The sequence below is a fragment of the Nicotiana attenuata genome, unplaced genomic scaffold, assembly GCF_001879085.1.
Source record: "Nicotiana attenuata strain UT unplaced genomic scaffold, NIATTr2, whole genome shotgun sequence".
In the NCBI taxonomy this organism is placed as follows: Eukaryota; Viridiplantae; Streptophyta; class Magnoliopsida; order Solanales; family Solanaceae; genus Nicotiana; species Nicotiana attenuata.
The window spans coordinates 83,848-105,279 of record NW_017672096.1 but is presented as its reverse complement, the minus strand read 5'-3'; the positions used below and the strand labels follow the sequence as shown (position 1 = coordinate 105,279).

Sequence of the window (21,432 nt, the reverse complement as noted above, 5' to 3'; positions counted from 1 at the left end):
TAAGTATTTGAAAAATGAAGAAAGGGAGATTTCATACATCGCCCCCTCTTTTTCTTGTTTCATCTCTATTTTCCCCCATAAGTTGTAAAATGTCCAAATCCTATAACATAAAATAGGGGTAGGCATCGGTCGATTCGGTTCGGTTGTGAATGTTATCGTTTTGGCATATCGGTTATCGGTTTATAAATATGTTAAACCGATAACCTAAGCGATAAGATATATCGGCTATCGATCGTTATCTCTTCGGTTATCGATTTACCCGATAAGATAACTCAATCTCGATTCTAGAGGGTAGAATTAATGAAAGATAATGTTTACTGTATAAAGAATATGATAAACTTTCTCGATTGTTGTAACCCTCTCAAAGAATATAATAAACCTTACAACATTGTTTCTCTATGTGTAGAATGACAAATTTGGAAGGCTTAGAACAGTAGATAGGGAATTGGGAGAATTGAAAAGTTTATATATCTAAGGGTAAAATTGTATTTTTATAAAGTTTATTGGGTTATCGATTAAACCGTAAAAAAAATTGGGCAAACCGAGAGCCGAAGCGATAACCCAACAATAAAATAACACTAAATCGTTACCAAATCGTTAATCCAATAATCCGATACCGATAATCCAATAAGCTTTTTTCGGTTCAGGCTATCGATTTTACCGATATATGCCAGCCCTAGCATAAAATGCTTTTATGATTTATTTTTTTTGGAACAATAAGTTTTCAAATCCTATAACGTAAAATGCTAATCGAAAGTTTTTTCCTTCCTCTTTTTTCAGCAACAATGATCAGTAACATTGTAGAGTAAGTAGGAATATTATGTTTTAGTTTCAATTTAAAACAACTCGGAAGAAAATTTATCATTTTTAATACCCCACCTAACATATCCTACTCTTTTACCTTTTTAATTATTTTCATTATAACATCTTATTTTCGTTGTAGTTATAATTCTTCTTGTGGTTAGGAGGTAACACGAACTGCAATATAAATCCTTTAAACTATAGACAAAAAAATTGCTATATGTTCTTTTTGCTCTAAAATTTGATACTTTTAAGTAGTAGTTTCAGTCATTTGGGTCTATCTTTGCAAACAAAATCAAATATTGAGAAAAGTACAATATTAAAGTTACACAACTTATCCTGATATTTTTATTCAGTGAGTCGTAGTAAAAACTAGAGGTGTTAATGGTTCGATTTAGATCGATTTTTTCCTAAAAAGAAATCAAATCAAGTAAATTGATTTTTAAAATACTGGAATCAAACCAAAACAGTTATATCGATTTTTTAGTTTTTCAGTTATTTGTCGGTTTTTCTTAAATATGAGACTGTCACGACCCTATTCCCGGACCCGGTCGTGATGGCGTCTCTCGTGAAGACAAGGCCAGCCAATTAAACCCAATTTACCTTTTTAAACAGTTAAACAACACAAAGCAGTCTAAAACATGATTTAATAATATTAAGTAGCGGATCATATCAATAAAGTGCGGAAATACAACCCAACACAGCCCTAACCGGGATGTCACAAGTCATGAGCATCTATAAGTCATAATACAAGTCTGCTGAGTCTGTAAACTAGTACATCTGTCTGAACACATGATAGAAATGATAAAGGAGGAGAAACACGAAAACTGCGGATGCTAGGCAGCTACCTCGTGTACTTCGAATGTCCGCTGAAGCTGGAAGGATCAGTACTCGGGAGCGGAACCAGCTACGCCTGAATCTGCACACAGGGTGCAGGGAGTAAAGTGAGTACTCCAACTCAGTGAGTAACAAATGTAAATAATGACTGAAAGTAAGAAAACACGTAAGGCACAAGGCATACTATAATGAAGCAGTAAAACCATTTTAAAACAGTAAATCAGTGAAGAGTTAGGTAAAATCCTTTCTCAACAATTAAACAGGTAACTGACAGACAATTAAGATAAAGTAAACAAATAGAAGTTCGCCCCTCGGTCACAGTATCCACGAATCGCCCCTCGGGCAACATCTCAGAAACAGTACCAGCCCCTCGGGCTCAATCTCACATCACAATGGGTACCCGCGCTCACTGGGGGTGTGCAGACTCCTGGAGGGGCCCCTTACGGCCCAAACACAATATCAAGCCATCTCGTGGCATCAAAACTAGGCCCTCGGCCTCATATCACTCAAGCCACCTCGTGGCGTACATATCTCAGGCCCTCGGCCTCAAATTAGTATCAGTGTTCCCTTACAACATAGGGCCTCGGCCTTACTCAGTCAAAAATCCTCACAAGCCCCTCGGGCAATAGTAAAATAATGTTTATTAGCCCAAACATCATTTAAAATATCATTTAAGTCTCAAAACTTGAGTAAAAATGGCTGAGTATGAAAACAGAGGAAAATACCATGACTGAGTTCAAGTATAAAGTCAAAACAGTGAGGAAATATCAATAAAAAAGCCCCGAAGGGTTCAAATAGTTGGCACTAGACCCAAATATGGCATTCAGCCCAAATAATGATGATAGGAAATAGTTTTTAATCAAGTACGCGATAAAATCATAAATCGGGACGGATCAAGTCACAATCCCCAATAGTGCACGCCCCACACCCATCATCAAGCGTGTGCCTCACCTCAACATAGCACTACGACGTGCAATTTGGGGTTTCAAACTCTCAAAACATCATTTACAATCATTACTCACCTCGAATCGGCTAAATCTCTAGCTCGCGATGCCTTTGTCCCTCGAATCGACCTCCACGCGCGTCGAATCTAACCAAAATCAGAACGAGGACGTCAAAATATGCCAAGGGAACAAAGCCCAAGCGAAAACAATCAATAAAGGGCACAAATCCCGAAATTACCAAAACCTGACCCCCGGGCCCACGTCTCGAAGTTCAGAAATTCTTACACCAATAGATTCCTTATCTTCCCACGAGTCTATACATATCAAGAACACTCAAATCGGAGTCCAAATGATCCCTCAAATTCTCATTTAAAGGCCTCTTAAACTCAAGCCCTAATCCCCAATTTTCTTCCTCAATCCCCACTAAAATCATGATTAATCAGTGGAAAAATGGTCTTAAACCAAGTAATTAGGCTTAGGGAACTTACCCAAATGATATCCTTTGATTCCTCTAGAAATCCTATGCCTTAGCCTCTTTTCCCGTCTTCAAAATGATAAACTTAGCAAAATTTCGTGAAGAAAACAATATATACCTTCCGGCCAGAGATTTTCGCATCTGTGACCATTCCACCGCTTCTGCGGTATCGCATTTGCGGTTACTCCTCCGCTTCTGCGGAATTCACTTAAACGCCCAAAATCGCATCTGCGATAAGCCTTACGCACCTGCGACTCCGCAGGTGCGGTCCCACACCGCATCTGCGGTTCTTGGCAAAATCCCAAAATCCCGCTTCTGCGGCTCATCTCACGCACGTGCGGCGCCGCACCTGCGGTCCCCAAACCGCAGGTGCGAAAACACTAGAAGCAGCAATCTCAGCAGCTGCAATAACACCTCAACCTCTCCGTTAACCACCCGAAATCACCCCGAGGCCCCCGGGACCTCAACCAAAAGCACAAACATAACCTAATACGTTATTCAAACTTGTTCCAATCATCAAAACACTTCAAACAACATCAAATCAACTAAAACACCTCGGATTCAAGCCTATCTAAAAACTTCCGAATTTCGCTTTTGATCGAAAACCCAACCAAACCACGTCCGAATAACCTGAAATTTTGCACACACATCCCAAATGACACAACGAAGCTACTACAACTCTCGAAATTCCGTTCCGGTTCCTATATCAAAATCTCGCCTACCAACCGGAAATCGCCAAAATATCAACTTCGCCAATTCAAGCCTAAATCTTCTCCAAACCTCCAAAAAACATTCCGATCACACTCCTAAGTCCCAAATCACCTCCCGAAGCTAACCGAACCATCGGAACTCACATTCGAGCCCTCTAACACATAAGTCAACATCCAGTTGACTTTTCCAACTTAAGCCTTCTTAAAAGAGACGTCTCAAACTTCACCAAAACTAATCCGAATTCAATCCGACCAACCCGATACCTCAAAACACGGATAAACAAAACATAAAGAAACAGAAATGGGGGAAACAGAACGGTAACTCATGAGACGACTGGCCGGGTCGTCACAGAGACATACACTACCAAACACATATTCAGCAATGATACGTGAGCATAATGCTATCAAATCAATTATTCTTGGAGAATCTATCATTTACCAAGATATATTGATGATAATCGAATTAAATAGTGATGAATAATTTAAGGACCCAATTAAAAAAGTTAAATTTAATATAAAATAAATTCTTGTACTTAGCAAAATAAAACTACTAATCAAACTAGAATGTAAAAAAGAACTAGATTATTATAATAGTAAAGAACTAGATTAAAAGCGTAAACAATTAATACGTACAATAAAATTTTAAAAATATACTTATACATGTATAATAATAAGTTTTAAATAGGTATTTCTATAGTGAGTTTGGTTCGATTTATTTTAATTCAAACCAAAATCAAACTAAATTTAATTAATTTTTAAAATTTGAAACCAAACCCAAACCAAATCCAAAAAATATTTGATATTTTTGTCGATTTAATTTTTTTCGATTTTTTTTAACATTCCTAAATAAAACAATAGGATGCTTTCTTGCCATTAGGAAAACTATAAAAAAAGGTTATATTTTTCTCCTTTTTTTTCTTCTTCCAAAATGCTCTATAAAACTTGGCAAATGCTCTAAATGGGTCTTTTTCTAGCGCAACAGGATACCATTTTTTATTTTATCGCAGGATTCAAAAAGCAAGAGGAAAGAAGAAAGAAATCAGGGAGAGCACTAATTCTCACTTCTCAGTAATGGCTTCAATGGCATCATCAAATACCTACCATTTTTATCCCAATAAATTCAAAAGTAAAGTATACACTAGTAAATCTTCTTTCTTCCCTTGTATTGTTTCATGTAAGGAGCAGGAGCAGCAACAGCCACAGCAGGATGAAAACACCAAACAAATGGGTCGCAGGTACTTTCCCCCCCCACCTTGAATGTGAAATTATGAATCTGCAACATTAGAATCTTTCCTTTTGATAGGCATAGTACTCAATCTAGCTCATTGGTGTATGTAGGGAAATAATACTAAGGAGCAGTGAAATTGCAGTTCTTGGAGCTCTCTTCAACTTCAGGCATGTGTTTTTTTTCCCCTCATGTATTCTCCTAGCTGCATTTCTCACCTTCAAATTTCTTATCTGTTTGGTGCTAAGCCTTCTTGATATCTTTAAGCAACCAATTACATAATCTGTTTTCAAGATTTAACAAATAGTCCTTATAGTCCATAACTACTGGTTAATATTTTGGAAATTTTTTGCTGCTTGAGTAATTTGCTTAGATATTTTTAGATCTACAACCAATAGTCTAAGGATTTATGATCTGTTTGGCATTAGATAACTTAGACCAAGGTGAATTGAGTAGAAAAGATTGAATCTTGTTATTGTGATGCAGTGGTAAAAAGCCAAAATACTTGGGTGTTCAGAAGAATCCACTTGGTCTAGCACTTTGTCCAGCCACCAACAACTGTGTTTCTACTTCTGAGAACATCAGTGATTCTACTCACTATGCACCTCCTTGGTAATTTTCCTTTTCTTCCCTCTGTATGTTAAACTTTTGCTCTCTCTATATCTATCTCTATCATCATAAAAAGTGCACATATAACGAAAAGTGGTCAACTTTCTATGTGGTGATGATGCTTCACGTTTAGTCTAAGCAGCACTATCAATTTGCACATGTAAATTGTGCACATTTATATGGTAGGTACAAGCTGACATTTGAATCACAATGGCCACTCTTTTTTGACTTTTTCTTTAACTAGAATCACAACTGCTGATCTTGGGCGTAGATTCATTTGTGGGCCCGTCCGTCCCCGGTCATGGACAAGAGAACTTTACAGTCCATCTGGATCATCAAAATTTACAAGATGTAACTGAATACTGATAAGTGGAGGCGGATGCAATGTATTGGCACCGGGTTCAATTGAACCTAGTACTTTTGACGCGGAACATAAATTTATATGTAAAAATTCATTAATATTGTAATATATGGCAATTTGAACCCATAGCTTTAAAAAGACAACGAGTTCAATGCTAAAAACCTTAAAGGTTGAACCCATAAAATTTAAATCCTAGATCCGCCTCTGCTGATAACGTTTTAAGATGAAATGGATGTTTTAGATCCGCTCTGTCCAAGAATCAGTTTGCTCTTAAATATAAGCATCTTGGTAGACGGTCATTTTAGAGTAGTTCACCAATATGCAAGGAAATAAACAAATTGAAGGGTACAAGATCAGCCATTATCCATGGATACTGAACATAGATGTTAAACTTATAGTGCTTTGATTCTCAGGAACTATAACCCTGAAGGGAAACGCGGTAATGTCAGCAGAGAAAAGGCTATGGAGGAGCTACTTCAAGTGGTAAGTGTCTCAAAACCTGTTACTTATCAAAAAAGTGTCTCAAAACCTGTTTCTCATCATAACAAATAGTTGAACAATATATGTCAAATACCAGATTACTAATCTGCATCATTCCGTAGCTAAAATCAACAAAACCAGACAAGTTCTCTCCAAAAATAGTGGAGAAGAAAGACGATTATGTGCGTGTGGAATATGAAAGTCCTATCTTGGGGGTAAGTCTTCAAAGTGTTTCAAAGTTCGAATTGCTCAGTTATACACATCATTTTCTGCAGGCACTAATAAACAAGTACATGTTATTACAGTTTGTAGATGATATGGAGTTCTGGTTCCCACCAGGCAAGAAACCAATTGTACAGTATCGGTCAGCATCTCGCTTGGGGAATTATGACTTTGATGCTAATAGAAAGAGAATCAAGGTATGAATATATATAGTACTAAACACCTTCTTGCTGTTCTTGTTCTTTCCAACAATGGCATCCCTCTTTAAGTAAATGGCTAATCTGGTCATATGAAACAGGCCTTGAGATTGCAATTAGAGAAGAAGGGATGGGCATCAGAAGACACCGTCTGAAAGGTCTGATCTTCATAAAGGAGCAATTGTTCATTACTTGTTAGCATGATGAATAAGACCGTGTACCTAATTCAGATTGACTCATATATTGGACCTTTTAAATTTGGAAAGCTCAATAGAGCAGTGAAATAACATCATATTCTGGTCACCATGTTAGCTTTTGAAATTCTGATGAAAATTGTCTACGGCCTCAACAGAGCGTTGGACGTATAGGCCTTCTATTGTTGAGGCTGCATTTTACCAACAGAACAAGCAGCTGCAAATCTTCGTATACGCAATTACTCTGTATCAAATGGCTGGGAACTGGTAGTAGCTTTCTCCATTGCATGTACCTCTATTTTTCTTTCATCAGAATGGCAGCATCATTATAAGGCAATGGGGTGTCATATGACACCCATTGAGTAAAGGTGGGCAGTTGGCTGATTTCCTTATTGTGTTGATGCTGATTTATCTACCATTTAAAGAACAAAAATATCATAGAAAACACCAGTTGATATTACTCTTCCTTGAGCAAGAGAGTTCAACCTGAGGCCACAACTTCAATCTACCATTACTTGAACACAATTCTTACATGTTACGTATTTGTTCAGCGCATTAACCTATAGGTGAATATCATTTTTTCCGTCCAACTTTATCTTACAAAATTAAACTCCTCCTCAATATCCAATTTAGAACAATAAACATTCTTTCCCTCCTATCTTAAAAGTTTCATCTATTTCCCTTATTGATACTTCTCACTAACAAGAATGCCAATAACAACAACAATTATACTCAATCTCAAACTAAAATAAGCGTCACACATCAATCTTATTACTCCCTTTATTTGTTTATCTACTCATTCTACTACTTACAAAAAACAACAATAACGATAATTCAGTGTAATCTTACAAAAGGGTTATGGGAATGGTAGTGTGTTCGCCCCCTTATCCCAATTTTGTGAAGGTAAAATGGCTGTTTTCGGTAGCTCCTCGACTCCAAGCAAGCATGCAACTATTACTTAATAAATAAATAAATAATTTTGCATTGTCTTTTAAACATATTTTTTTTTAATTTTAACACTTTGTTACGGTTATAAAGTTAATATAATCAATTCCAATGTAATTTTAAGAAAATATTAGAAACAAATGATTAATAGTACATATAGTTAACTAAACATGTAGTAACAGTTTAAATACATATAGCTTGTTTGGATGGTTGTTACTTATTGTATTGTATCGTATTGTTACTTTAAATACGATATTTGTTTTGGTTGTTACTTAAATTTTATTGTATCGTATCATTAAATCTATCGTTACGTAACAACAAAATGCGTAACTTTATGTAACAATCGATTTGGTGTGGTTGCATCGTTATCTTGTCTTTTTCTCTCATCTTACCCTTCATTATTATTAAATATACCCTACCTTTTTAAATAATAAATTTATCCAGTATCATAATTTATCTTTATAATATTGCAAGTTTATTCTTCATATTGCTTGTGCGTGATATCATGAAACAACAACAAACAATACAATCTATCCAAACATTGTATTCATCAAACGATACAATATAATACAATACGATACGATACATTATGAAACGATGCATAACAACCATCCAAACAAGCTGTAAAGGGTACATATAGTGCTAATGCGTATATTGTTAATCTTATTTTTTCACCTACATACATTGTGATTTTTTCCAATTGCACTATAACTGATCAGAAATTATTATAGCATTGTGACACAAGTATACTACTATTAGCGAATGTAAAATTTAGCAGCATCTTTTTTTTCAAACAATCAAACAATCCTGAGCAGCAGAGCAATAGGTTGGAAAAGGCGAAGAAAGAAGAGAAGGAGAAGTGGAGAACGGCCATGATGGGCGATCTGCTCTCATGGCTTCTTGCCTTCTTCCTTCTCGTTGCCGTTCTCGCCGCCGTTCTCTACCAGGTTTTTTCGAATCTCTCTTCCCGTTTACCATCTTTTTTTTCTATATTAATTAATAGTATTCCCTATTTGTTACGCCTTTGTAAATCTTTTGGCTGTTAAAGTTTTGAAATTGGAAAAAGGTGATAACTTTTCCCTTTGAAGCTTCTACAAAGGGGAATATTTGAATGAAAATATCTTCTCTGAATTATGGATACAGCTTCAGATGATGAAAGCATATGCAAACGTGTATTTTCCAATTTTAACTCTCAATAGGGTTGCAAATTATCTGTACCCCAAAACGTCAAAGCCATTAGTACTTGCAGAGGCGGACCCAGAATTTGGAGATGGCGGGGGCACTATTATTTTTGTCATAGCCATGACTCATGCGAATTATTAGCTACAAAGTTTGACGTCATGCAACTCTCTTAAGACTTTGATGATTATGATAAGTTCTAAGCTTCAATTTTTAACATAGAGAAGAGTTTAAGAATTTTTGAGGGAGAGGTTTAGTCAAAGGAAAGGGGGTTTTGGGCGGAAACTAAAGAAAAAATTAAAAAAAGGACCAGAAACTAAAGGAAAAAAGCCAAAATAGAAATCTGGGCTTATAAATCCTTAAACTAAAACCAAAGTAACTGTTGGAGCTGGGAATCGAACCCCAGTCATCCACCCATAAGAGCAACAACACGCTGCAGATGCCACCAGTGCCCCAAACGGACATTTGAGATTGAGGGTGCCTAATAAAGTATATAACCGTTTCCCAAGGTATACAGCCTACATATACATATAAATACAGGTTTTTTCCTGAGCTTAACGGGTGCCGGTGACCCCTCTACCTTCCACGTAGGTCCGCCCTTGAGTACTTGGACCGGAAACATATGTATCAGATACATAAGTATCATACTAAGTTTGCCCGATTTCAATGCAGTTTGAAGAGCCCCTTACTGTAATTCACATTACGGGCTCTATCAAATAAATAAAGGGATAATGTATTTTGTTTTGAAGAGAGGTTAACCTTAGAAGCTTAATGAAGCATGTCATTTAAGAAATCACTTTGATTTGCTTGTCTGGCATTCTGATGTTTTCTCTTTTCATGGATGATGATGATGATGTTGTTAGTAAGATTTGTTAGCTCTTCTGGGCTTATTCAATCGACCTGGAAATCCATAAGTGACAAGTTCGTCTATTTTTGAATCTACTGGTCAAAATTCCCAGGGACAATGTTGTTTACCTTGAATTATAAGTTGCTTACCATTTTCTACTCATTGCTCTCCTTTCTATTGTTCTTTTCTGTTTATGTTTTTGGGGGTCAGTTAATATTACATTTGGAATTTCTTACTGCAGGTCATGTGCTTGGCGGACCTTGAAAATGATTATATCAACCCTTATGATTCAGCATCCGAGATTAACAGACTTGTGGTTCCGGAGTTTGTTCTACAAGGAGCACTATGCTTCGTACATCTTGTGATGGGGCATTGGTTTATGTGCCTGATCTGTCTCCCATACTTATATTATGATGTCAAAGTGTAAGTCTTTTAAATGAAGTATGTAGCACTGCTAACCGCTTCCTTCTGTTTCTTGGCATTGGCATCACAAAATGGTTCGACAACTGATGTTAGCTTTTTGGTTAGCTATACTGATCGTCGCCACTTGCTAGATGTAACTGAGATTTTCAATCAGCTACCATGGGAGAAGAAGATTCGATTGTATAAGCTTGGATACCTTGGGATACTCCTTGTCTTTTCTATAATCAGGTGTGTGTCAGTGACAAGCTATTCCCGTTTCTTATTATTGGTTTTAGTACAAGCTGTTCCGCCTTTTTAGGAACTTGTAACCTAATTACTTTATCTGGTTGTCTAATGCTGTATGTGATTTTAGTATGGTCTGGAGCATCGTGGCCGAATGAAGAATGAGGAATTGCTGCTCTCACCAAGGTTCTCTAGTTCCTCTATCTGTGATATGGCTCTGTAAATTTGCACAAGAAAAAAGATGGAGGACATCAACTTGGTGTGTTTCCTTCAACTTGTCCAACATTCTTTTTTACTCTTCATATAACCAGTATTGGCTCTCACAAGAGCTATTGCTCTTCAAGTTCTCCTAATTTCTTTTTAATTTTTTGTTTGTACATGTAAATATTTCCCCATATCTTCAACAAGCAGTTTCTACATGAGGTCATTCTAAATTTAACCTGTTACTGTGTAAAGATGGAGTATAGTTATCTCTTCAAACCAGATGCACTTTCACTTTTTCAAACTCTCATTTACTCTTCCGAATATCAAAAACAATGTTAGCTCCACCTGTCCCTTCAACTACCTTCTTTTTTTGTTTTTCTTGGGGTAAAGTTTCCAACTATTACTAACCATGCTATAGATGTTATTAAATCATATAATGACGTTTGCAGATGCTATCATATGTGAAAATCTAGATGCTATTTGCAGATGCCTATTTTCTTGAACTCGTGATGGGTGAGCTTTAAGTTACGGTCTAGATTATTGTATTTGTTTTCTGCAAGTATCAAACTTTCATGTATATTATTGTGCAGCAAGTGGTGGAGCACTTTTCCAAATAAGTTACTCACTTGCTGAACACTTTTCCTAATAAATTACTTCTTTACATGCGAAAGCAAGTATGCCTAAATCTGTCTGTTTCAAATGACTGATTCTAGTAACTAACTTTTACTTGATCCTTGAACTGCCTGTTCGCACAGTTTCTGTGAGAATATCTTCTGATTTAAAGTTCCTTGGACAGTTTGGTTTTTATTTGGTCATGTTTGATCACATACTGTGGGATAATGTAGGACCAAAAATGGTTTCCTTATTGGTTTAAATAATCGATTCCCAGGAAAGCTAGTTAGCCTATGCCATTAGGCCTTTGACTTGTGGTAAATCTGGCATTTGCTGTAAGCATGACCTGGTTTACGGTTCTGTTATAAACTACTGGCTCCTAATACTCCAAAAAGAAAAAGGGGTTATCCTTTGTTATCAAAAAAAAAAAAAAAAGGGTTATCCTTCGTCCACATATATTCTACCTGGTGCAACAAAGATCAAGTGACTGTAAAATTCTAATGTGAAACATCTGATGCTAATTCTCTAATGGGAATAAAGAAAGAGAAAAGAGGAAAGAACACAAACTAGAAAAATACAAGCTGGAAAGATGAGTTGCAGATAAGGGATGAATTTGCATTTTGTGCCAAGCAAGAACATAAAAGGCTTTGCTATGCATGCTCATTTTCGCTATGTTTACCCCACAAATTACACTTTATCCGGGAAAAAATATACCCAACCAAACTTCTTTTATAGGTAAAAGAAATTTTGTTATTATATCTCAGATGTCTCAACACTCCAATCATAACATTCAATGACTTATTGGTGGATCACTTAGAACCCACCAGAAGAAATATGGGAGAAAAGCAGATCTGTTTATTTAAGCCTTGAACTGTTAACGTGGTGAAGATGTATTCATTTTTCAATTTCTGGGAGCTACAGTTGTAAAGGACCTTTTGCCAATTCTGGGCACTTTACAATTATAAAGGACCTAAACATCTGTGGCATTAACTTGTGGAATTATTTTCTAAATATTTTCATCTCCTTTCTCTCAGGCCTACATTTGATGAATTTATGAAAATGAGATACTTTGGGCACTTGTATGTTGGAGCTGGCTTCTGTTGGTTTTCTCAGTAATGATGCCATTGTTGCTGAGAATGATGCTGATTGATGGGCTGCAGAATTATTCCAATTTAAGGAAAGGAGTTTGGTTGTCCTCAACTTGGGAAAACATATTGACGTTGATTATTAAGATATTATTATCACTACCATTGATGCTATTTATCTTTATTTTTTATTTTTTTTAATAATGAAGTGCTTATCTAATTACTTAAGATATAAGCATAGGTCAAATTAGTCATTTCAATTACTTCCTCGTAGAAAAGAATAGTCTTTTCAGTTAATTAGAAATAGAGTTCAGGTTCAGTTGTAAGTAAGTTCTATCATGGACATGAATAATATTTGATAAATTGATATCTTTTTATCCCTTTCTGTCCATCCTTTCTCCCTTCTTCCTTTTCCCCCCCTATCTCTTTTCATTCTTCTCTTCTTCTCTCGCCAAGATTTAGACAAGTAGAAATAGATTACCTAATTTTTGTCGTGCCGGTTTTTTGGACAAAAAATACGTTTTTATTACTAAAAAAAAAAAAAGTTACATAACTACCTAATTCGCAGTACTATACTGCGAATTACCTTAACGGAAATTTAGCCGTTAAAGTAATTCGCAGTACAGTACTGCGAATTATTAAAACAAAATAAAAATTTTAACTAATTTGCAGTACAATACTGCGAATTATTAAAAAAGATTTTTTTTTTTAACTAATTCGCAGTACAGTACCGCGAATTACTTAATCGCAGTACTGTACTGCGATTTCTTTATTAATTTGGCCCCACCAATTAACTGACATAACAATAATTCAAACACATAAAACGTAGTATTGTACTGCGAATTCCTTAAAAAAATTCTGCACCCCAAGCTCGGACTTGCCTTATTTAAAGGCGTTTCAATTTTATGAAAATTCATTCAATACAAACTTCAAACTTCCTTTCATACTTCTCTCTTCTTCTTATCATTCATTTTTGTACAATGTCTGAAGAGGCAAAAATAAAGGTTTCATTATATTGGGGGGGGGGGGGGAGGTTGTGCTGGAGAATAACTCTGTGAGGTGTAGCTCACCTCCATAGTGTCATATTAAATTGCCGCTTACTATGGAGTATGATAAATTGGTTTCGTTGTTATGTAAAAAAATGAGTGTGAGGAAGCGTTCGGTTAACCTTAAAGTAACCGGTAGGTTTCCGCAAGTGCAAAAGAGAACGCGTATACGGAACCAAATGGATGTTGGTGACACCGTTTATGCGCGTAAATGTGGCATATGCTCGCAAACAGGACACGACCGTCGTAAATGTCCTTCAGGTGGTGTGCGTGGCGGTGGTAATCCGGCTCCTGGTGCAAGTTCGTCGAATGTACCCAACTATCAAGGATACCCTAGCCTTTTGTTTTGGTATTGTTTTTTGTAATACGTATTTGTACTTGTGTATTTTGCAATATATATCAAATAAAATTATGTTCCACAATTATAGGCGAGACAAAATAATTAATTCGCAGTATAGTACTGCATTTTATGGGGTTGTCTTGTCGTTCTGAAAAAGATGAAACCCATGTGAAAAAAGTTGCTTTCTTGCAAAAAATTTAATAATTAATTCGCAGTATAGTACTACGTTTTATGGAGTTGTCTTGTCGTTCTGAAAAAGATGAAATCCATGTGAAAAAAGCTGATTTCTTTATGTTTCCTTTTAGTTCTACTGTTTGTTTTTGTGTTAGGTTTGCAAGGTTTGTGTTTGTGTTGTACTGTTTAAGTAAAATTCCTTTTAGTTAATTTTTTTTTTTTTTTTAATAATTCGCAGTACTGTACTGCGAATTAGGTAGTTATGTAACTTTTTTTAGTAGTAAAAACGTGTTTTTTGTCCAAAAAATCATTAGAAAAGTTTCGGACTCCTCTTCTGATACTGTCCTCAAATGTTAAACAAGCTCAAGCTCAAGCTCAAGTGATATAAGCTTTGATAGAACTTGGACGTGATATCATTTTGGCTTGGTACTTAAAATGAACTCAACCGTGAACATAAGTTTCAGCTTGAGCTTATGATATATACTTGTAAAACATTTTAATTGTTTATACAAGTATCCATTATAGCAGTAATATTATAGGCTTAGAGCCATTATAACAGAATTTGAGATGCAAGATTTCACTGAAACTACCCAAAAAGAGTCTCAATGTGGGTGAAACTAAGACTCTTCAACTTTTAATCCAAACGTGTTATATTAAAACATTCAAAGTTCTCTACAACTAATAATCTGCAACTACACAACAATAATACATGCTCTTGAGCTGAAAGAAAAGATTCTAGATTCTATCCTAACACAAGTTATAGCCGATCAGACGAGTTATACTATTCTGGTACCGCGTGTGAAGAGCTTCAGAATCTGGGAATGAATTCATGTCGAGTTAGATTACTCTCCCTGCAATGATATGTTAATATCTGTCGCAGACTTTCTTGAGTCTTGAACAGTTGGCATAGCGGTCCAGTGATTCGTTTGAATGGTGGAGGAAGAAATAATATTTTGATTTCCAGCTCCGGGAATGTTTACAGTGAGTGCATTGGAACTTCTAGGCTCCATATTAGAACTATGGGGTGCAGCAGGAGAGACCGCGGCATAAGGTATTGCTTTGGGTTCTGCTTTCTGTTTCTTTGGCTTGGCCTCTTGGTAGTTGCTTGGTAGAAAACTGCCCACTACAACCTGATTATATTGAAAGAGCAAAACTTGAGCATAAGATTGACCACACTCAATTATTAGGAATCTTGTAATAGTACATAAATTAGGTTACCTGGACAGGACTAGCAGCTATTAACAGTCCTGCAAGTGTACCTCCGACAACACGACCATCAGGACTTGCCAAAGAAATGCTCATTCCTCCGGTTCTGCTAGTACGAGAACCCCCAAACTCTGTTGGAGTAAAGGATCCAGACAAAGAAAGGATTTCAAATCGACCCTACACAATATTACAGAAGGGATTGATTACTCATCAACGGGCACCAAGCAGGAATGAATCTTTCTTAATGCAATAACTATGCCTCAATTCCAAACTAGTTGTGGTCAGATATATGAATTCTCAATATCCTTTCAGCTCCATTTCTGCACGTTTCTTTCACTAACCAATATTTTGTCTTTTAGGACAATCTGGAAACTAAGATGTTATCACAAAAGTTTGCTTCCTTTTTCTTACCATTTGTTTACCTATGTAGGAGTTCTCTTCTTTTCGACCAAATAATTGCCTCTTCTTTCAATTCAAACATATTTCTTATGGAACTTGAAGAAACTGAAATAATTAACTGGAGTAAATTACTGAAATAAAGCATATAATATCTGCATAAACTAATATTATTTGGAGTAAAACTATTAAAGTAAAGCATAATACATCTACATAAGCTAAGATTTTCTGGTAATGCCGCCTCATCATTCTAACGAGACACAAAGGAGATTTGAAGGAAAAGCATAGAAAAATTTGGACCCTGCCTTGTCGAACATGCATCCATCTCTAGCACGATAAGTTCTACTGAAATTGCCATACGATCAAACTGTGAGGCAACTTCAGCACTACCATGCTTGTGAGTAAACTATGTAATGAGTGACCCTCAGTTCATATCTTTAAGTTCAATCATTTACAAGGTTCAAAGAAAAGGTGGGCCATTGATAAAGAAAAATAATAACCACCATGGTGTGATGCAAAACAAAGAGCTATTAACTGTTGAGCACTCATACCAACCTCATAAGTCAAAGTTCCCCCTGAAGTATTTGGCTGCCGTAGAGTAACATTTGATATCAAACCAACAGCAGAAATAATGCAAATAGCTCGAGGTCCTTGCTGAGAAAATGAGATTATCTTCATGGTAACATCCTAAACAGCCAACAAAAGAGTAAATATTTTTCTGATCTGGAGACTTCTCCAGAGAAAATAAACAAAAAGAAGAAGAGGGTTGGATGGAATTGACAAGTCTGGGTTAGAAATTATAATTACAAAAGACAAGTCTAGTTGCATGGAGAAGGTTAATGCATAAAGCATAATGCATATGTTTAGAACATAATACTCCCATAGAAGTGCAGAAACTGGCCTGTCAAATCAGGAAGACGGTTGCTCCAATTGTAGAAGTTCTTGAAGAACATCTGACCAACTATAACCATGTAAGAAATCACTAAATAGAGAAATGAAAAGGATCACTCCTTTAAAATTAAAGTTCTGAAAATTTATTAATTATTTTTGGTGGCGAATCTAAAGTAGCTAGAGCATTATGGAGTTACTGGTATATACTCAGTAGTCATTGGTTATTGGTAAGACACTTCGTCAATTTTGTGCAGTTCATGCTCGTATTTCTCAATCATACTGAATTCTTTTTCTGATCCTCAATATTGGATTTGGATATAAAGACAATAATGAGTATGAGAGCACGTTACTAGTACTTCCCAGTTGTTATCTCAGACCCGGAAAAACAGATTGACAAGATTAACCATTCATATTAATTATCAGATGTTCCCTTAAACCACCTATCCCGCACAGAAGCCCTGCTTCTTCATTTTCATAAAAATTATGACTTATGTTGAGGTGTGTGACCATCTCATCTAAAAGCTTAAGTTATAACAGAGAACCCACTTTTATTTACTTAATTAGTATCTCAACAACTTCGAGGAGAATTAAGTTTGCTCCACTAGTATCTCACCCAAAAAAGAATGAAATACATTTCACCAGTAAATATCCACATGAAATAGTAGGAAAGGCAGCAATATTCCTTGTACAACCAAGCATACCTCACCAGCTTCAACTGTGATCATGTGCGGCAAAAAGTTGCCACCCGTGGAACATGAAATCCATTCACCTACAAGAGGACATCTACATAATCAGTTACTACAAGACTTGCATTGCTTTAGCATATCACTAAAGTAAAATTAATCAATATGGAAAAGAAATAATTAGCGTCCAGAAAATTTTGATTCAACAAAGCTACTTAAAGTTATCCAGCCAAGATTCACTCTTACTACATGCAACCAAAGCAATGCAGGAAAATCAACTTTTTATATTTTCCTATTCAACACAGAGTACATCAGAAAAGTTGGTGAAGTAAATGGAGAAACAGGGATTCTATATTTTTTCTTCGCAGAAAACTAAGCATCTAGAGATTTATGTTCCCATTCAGAAGGAATCCATGCCCCACTTGTGGGATTCAACTGGGTTGTTGTTGTTGTTCAGAAGGAATCCATGCACATATCTACCATAGATAAGTTTGTCCCAAAAAGGCCACACAAATCCTGTCCTGATCAACTAATGCCAAATCAATCTCTATAATTTGTAAAAACAAGTTCAAATCTTCATTTAGATCAAGTCAGGAAAGAAGAACATGATGATGAAGAAAAAAGAAAAGAAGATACAAACTACAGTGATATCAGCTATCAAGCATACATGGTCCTGGTCCCCCAGGAACCACAATAATTAGTACTACTAAATTACCAAATGGACAAATTCAAGTCCCAGGTTTCCAGTGTCAATGTATTAACTTCATTAATGTAAATTAAAACAAAAAAAACCAGTAGTACCCCATATCCTAATTATTACAACATGTTCATATCTACTGAAGATTCCAAGATTCCAGGTCCTACAAAACACACACACACACGCACAAAATAGAGTTCAACAAACATCTCCATTACCTAAATTTTCTGCTCCCACTTTATTGCGAGGCTTTTTCTCCGTCGCAGGCCGAGCAACACTGACTTTCTCCGACAAGAAGCTGCCGGAGGTTGGTGGGGCCGACGCCGAAATGGGCATAGGTGAAAGTGTACGTGTGACTGCTCCATCTGGCCCATACTTCCTAGGACGGCCTCTCTTCTTCTTCTCTGAGCTAAGTGGAATGCCAGTAGCTACCGGAGGTGTCACCGCCGGCGATGTTCCCGCCGGCACCAGAGCATTCTCCGTTCTTGGTGCCATTTGATAGTTTGATGGAGCTTCTGGAGCTATCACTGTAACTCCTGAATTCATGGCTTCTCTTGCCTCCATTTTCTACAGCAGATACTATTATTTATACTTTGCAACTGTAAAAAAACACAGTAAAAGAAGTGATCTTTTATATTTGATTTAGTAGAAACTCAGTTTAGAATCAGAACAAGTACATTTAAGAATCAGCACAAGATTACATTTTGTTTTGTACTACTCAACCAACATTATTCCACATTTTAATGAACAGAAAAGAAAAAAAAGACCCTCAAAGAACTAACTAAAGAAGAAAAGAGAGAAACTTTTTGTTTCTTTAAAATTCTTCGCAGACAAACACAAGATGGCAATTCAACATTTTTACTTCACTATGTTGAAAAACCAGAAAGAAAAGAAAAGTACAGAGAGAAAAAGAAAACCAACATTTTCTGACCCTTTAATTTTCTATTGAAAAAAATTAAGACTTGAACCAGAAAACAACCAAAGTACCGACCAGAAAGAATGTTCTTACTGTTTTAAAGATCAGAACATGGCTTGCTATGGCTAGAAAAAGAAGTAAAATAAATGTTTAAACAAAAATCAAAAAGATTTTTTAAATCAAAGCTTGAAACTTGCAAAAAAACTAACAAGAAAATTTTAAAGCAACTGGTCACAGAAAAACAGATTTAAGAGAAAAAAAAAAGGAGTGAGACTGAAGTTTTGACTTACACTGATGTTGTATATATCTAAAGCTCCTTCAAACTGACTTCACAGATCAAAATTTTATGAAGATGTAAAAGAGTAAAAAGGAAGAAATGGTTAAAACCAAAAGCAATAAAAATAATTTTTTTTTTTCTCTTTTGGTGGTTTTAAGGAGGAAAACAGTTAACAATGGCTGTTTCCCGGCAAGAGAAGCAGTTTTCAGGTGGGGCAAAATCAGTTTCTTTAGACCAAAACAAAAAAAAAAAGTGGAAAGCAAATTTCTGAATGCAATGCAAGTTAACAAGAAAAAAACAAGACAAGTTGTTTTTTCCTTTTTAGTGATAAAAATATTAATTGCACTAAAACCAAAAAATGAAATATGATTAAGATGAATTTCAAGTCCGAATAAAGAAATTAAAAACTTCCTCATATAATTATTGAGAAGGGTATTTTGGTAAAATAAGAGATCTATATAGGTTATATAAGGGAAAAGATAAAGTTTCTTTTTGAAAATTGGATTAAATTTTGTACAAATTAAAGCTGAAAAAGTGAAGTAGGGGACCAAAAGGTTGTCAGAGCGGTCAACCTTTTTCTTGCCGCTGACCTACTTTTTGTCCTTTTTTCAAAACGAAGTGTATATGTGAGAGGTTAAAACTTATGCCCCTGAAGTCTTCGTTTAATTACTAATCCATGCCACTGATATTACTATCTGGTTCTCCAATTGGGTAATCGTCTAAAAAATATTTTCCCATTTTTCGTTTGTTGGGTGGAGAATATTCTTTGAAAGATGTATATTAAAAATTAAAAATAATAAAAGAAAATGAAGATTGTTTTGATAATATTCTTGAGTGGTTACGATCGATTATAAGGTCATCTCGACCTAAAAACAAGATTTATTATAAGGTATAATGGTTAGTGCGAGCAAGTAATATGAAATTAATTATTAAGATTTTCGTACGGAAAAAATAAACTTTCGGTCCGCAAAGATTGGTTGAGTTGGTTGTGTGAGTAGTTTCCCACATGGGAGATCTGAGATCGATCGCTCTCACTAGGGGTGTTCATAAAAATCCGAAAACCCAAGTTCTTAAATTATTCATCACTATTTGATTCAGTTATCATCAATATATCTTGGTAAATAATAGATTTCTCAAAGGGCAATTGATTTGATAGTGTTACGTTGAAAATATGGTCACCGAAATATGTGTCTGGTAGTGTATGTCTTATATTTAAGAAAAAATCGATAAATAACCGAAAAAATCGAAAATCCGACATAAACCGAATGGAGAAAGAACCGACTTAATTGGTTTAGTTTGGTTCTAATATTTAAAAAACCGACTTACTTGGTTTGGTTTCTTTTTAGGAAAAAATCGATCCCAAACCTGACCATGAACACTCCAAACCCTCGCCAGTAACCTCCTCAATCAGAGCTGCATCGGGCTTGCCTAGTGCGGTTTACATTTCCTGTGTGATTTGCGAATTATTATTGTACAGTGAACAAGTTATCCATTGCGTATACAAAGGATAATGACTGCGAGTTTCAAAAACAAAATGACTTTCATTAATATATGAGAAGAATTAATTTTCTTTAGTGGAAAATGGTACAAAAAAATTCTAATAATCAAACATAAAAAAATAACTCTTTATGAAAATATTTCTTGAAAATTAATTGTGAAATACTTTGCAACTTGGTCCTAATAATAATAGTAATTAATTTCACTTTTTTGGTCTTTTCATTAATCTTGAGGGAATGAATTTCTCACGCGTGGAAGACATGCAACCGAATCTATCAAATGATCCTCTAAAATATGGTAATTCAAACAATCTACTGTTAGGATTGCAAGGATTTTTTCTTGGACTTCAGAAAGATCTTCAAAATCTTTTTCTGCAAATAATATTATTTCTTTAGCTTTCCTACATCTTTAACCAAATATTTACTGTATATATACACATAACAAAGTGAAAAATAACTAAATTGAATGAAAAAAAATGACATTATTGCTATTTTATTGCCCTTAATGTTGTTGTTGTTAATTATTCAGTACAATTCGAGTATAAAGCTAGTCTCTTATGTCTAGGATAAACGTGTAAAACATGTAAATAAAATGACATAGTTATTTACGTTGTATTAAATATTAGATAGTCAATCGACACTCATTTGATTGACACCACTTTACAGTAAAATTGCATTGTATCACTAGGTAATCTTGTTTTGTTTTATTCATATTTATTATACGTCGAATTTCTTTGG

At 35.5% G+C, this 21,432-nt stretch overlaps 3 protein-coding genes across 4 annotated transcripts; 2 read left to right on the top strand and 1 right to left on the bottom strand.

Moving 5' to 3' along the window:
- The first annotated feature begins 4,695 nt into the window (after positions 1 to 4,695).
- LOC109211784 lies at positions 4,696 to 7,439 on the top strand. Its single transcript, XM_019375359.1, has 7 exons — positions 4,696 to 5,002; positions 5,106 to 5,162; positions 5,479 to 5,604; positions 6,376 to 6,445; positions 6,565 to 6,657; positions 6,748 to 6,861; positions 6,963 to 7,439. The coding sequence occupies exons 1-7, from the start codon at positions 4,839 to 4,841 to the stop codon at positions 7,014 to 7,016; spliced, it is 678 nt and encodes a 225-aa protein (XP_019230904.1). The 5' UTR covers positions 4,696 to 4,838; the 3' UTR covers positions 7,017 to 7,439.
- A 1,199-nt stretch (positions 7,440 to 8,638) lies between these two features.
- On the top strand, positions 8,639 to 12,957 carry LOC109211785 (protein cornichon homolog 4-like). The gene is made up of 5 exons (XM_019375360.1): positions 8,639 to 8,947; positions 10,268 to 10,449; positions 10,555 to 10,677; positions 10,802 to 10,930; positions 12,522 to 12,957. Exons 1-4 carry the CDS (start codon positions 8,873 to 8,875, stop codon positions 10,827 to 10,829), a joined length of 408 nt encoding a protein of 135 aa, XP_019230905.1. The 5' UTR covers positions 8,639 to 8,872; the 3' UTR covers positions 10,830 to 10,930; positions 12,522 to 12,957.
- A 1,759-nt stretch (positions 12,958 to 14,716) lies between these two features.
- LOC109211778 (AT-hook motif nuclear-localized protein 1-like) lies at positions 14,717 to 19,587 on the bottom strand. 2 transcript variants are annotated; one of them, XM_019375350.1, is made up of 6 exons: positions 19,212 to 19,587; positions 18,224 to 18,604; positions 17,327 to 17,394; positions 16,290 to 16,421; positions 15,351 to 15,515; positions 14,717 to 15,262 (listed from the first exon to the last, which is right to left on the bottom strand). In XM_019375350.1, exons 2-6 carry the CDS (start codon positions 18,567 to 18,569, stop codon positions 14,975 to 14,977), a joined length of 999 nt encoding a protein of 332 aa, XP_019230895.1. In that variant the 5' UTR covers positions 18,570 to 18,604; positions 19,212 to 19,587; the 3' UTR covers positions 14,717 to 14,974. The 2 variants fall into 2 exon arrangements, with proteins under 2 accessions (XP_019230895.1, XP_019230896.1); XM_019375351.1 differs by having other exon boundaries at positions 18,224 to 18,572; positions 19,212 to 19,504.
- Positions 19,588 to 21,432: the final 1,845 nt, after the last annotated feature.

What these genes read in the sequence shown, in the direction of transcription:
- LOC109211784 (XM_019375359.1), top strand. Translation starts at nt 4,839, where the DNA reads ATGGCTTCAATGGCATCATCAAATACCTACCATTTTTATCCCAATAAA. An exon ending in ACTCACTATGCACCTCCTTG is followed by an intron (nt 5,605 to 6,375) that starts GTAATTTTCCTT and finishes TTTGATTCTCAG; the next exon opens with GAACTATAACCCTGAAGGGA. An exon ending in CTAATAGAAAGAGAATCAAG is followed by an intron (nt 6,862 to 6,962) that starts GTATGAATATAT and finishes CATATGAAACAG; the next exon opens with GCCTTGAGATTGCAATTAGA.
- LOC109211785 (XM_019375360.1), top strand. Translation starts at nt 8,873, where the DNA reads ATGATGGGCGATCTGCTCTCATGGCTTCTTGCCTTCTTCCTTCTCGTT. An exon ending in TCGCCGCCGTTCTCTACCAG is followed by an intron (nt 8,948 to 10,267) that starts GTTTTTTCGAAT and finishes TTCTTACTGCAG; the next exon opens with GTCATGTGCTTGGCGGACCT. An exon ending in CTTGTCTTTTCTATAATCAG is followed by an intron (nt 10,678 to 10,801) that starts GTGTGTGTCAGT and finishes ATGTGATTTTAG; the next exon opens with TATGGTCTGGAGCATCGTGG.
- LOC109211778 (XM_019375350.1), bottom strand. Translation starts at nt 18,569, where the DNA reads ATGGAGGCAAGAGAAGCCATGAATTCAGGAGTTACAGTGATAGCTCCA. An exon ending in TCACAGTTGAAGCTGGTGAG is followed by an intron (nt 16,422 to 17,326) that starts GTATGCTTGGTT and finishes TTGGCTGTTTAG; the next exon opens with GATGTTACCATGAAGATAAT. An exon ending in GGGGAACTTTGACTTATGAG is followed by an intron (nt 15,516 to 16,289) that starts GTTGGTATGAGT and finishes AATATTGTGTAG; the next exon opens with GGTCGATTTGAAATCCTTTC.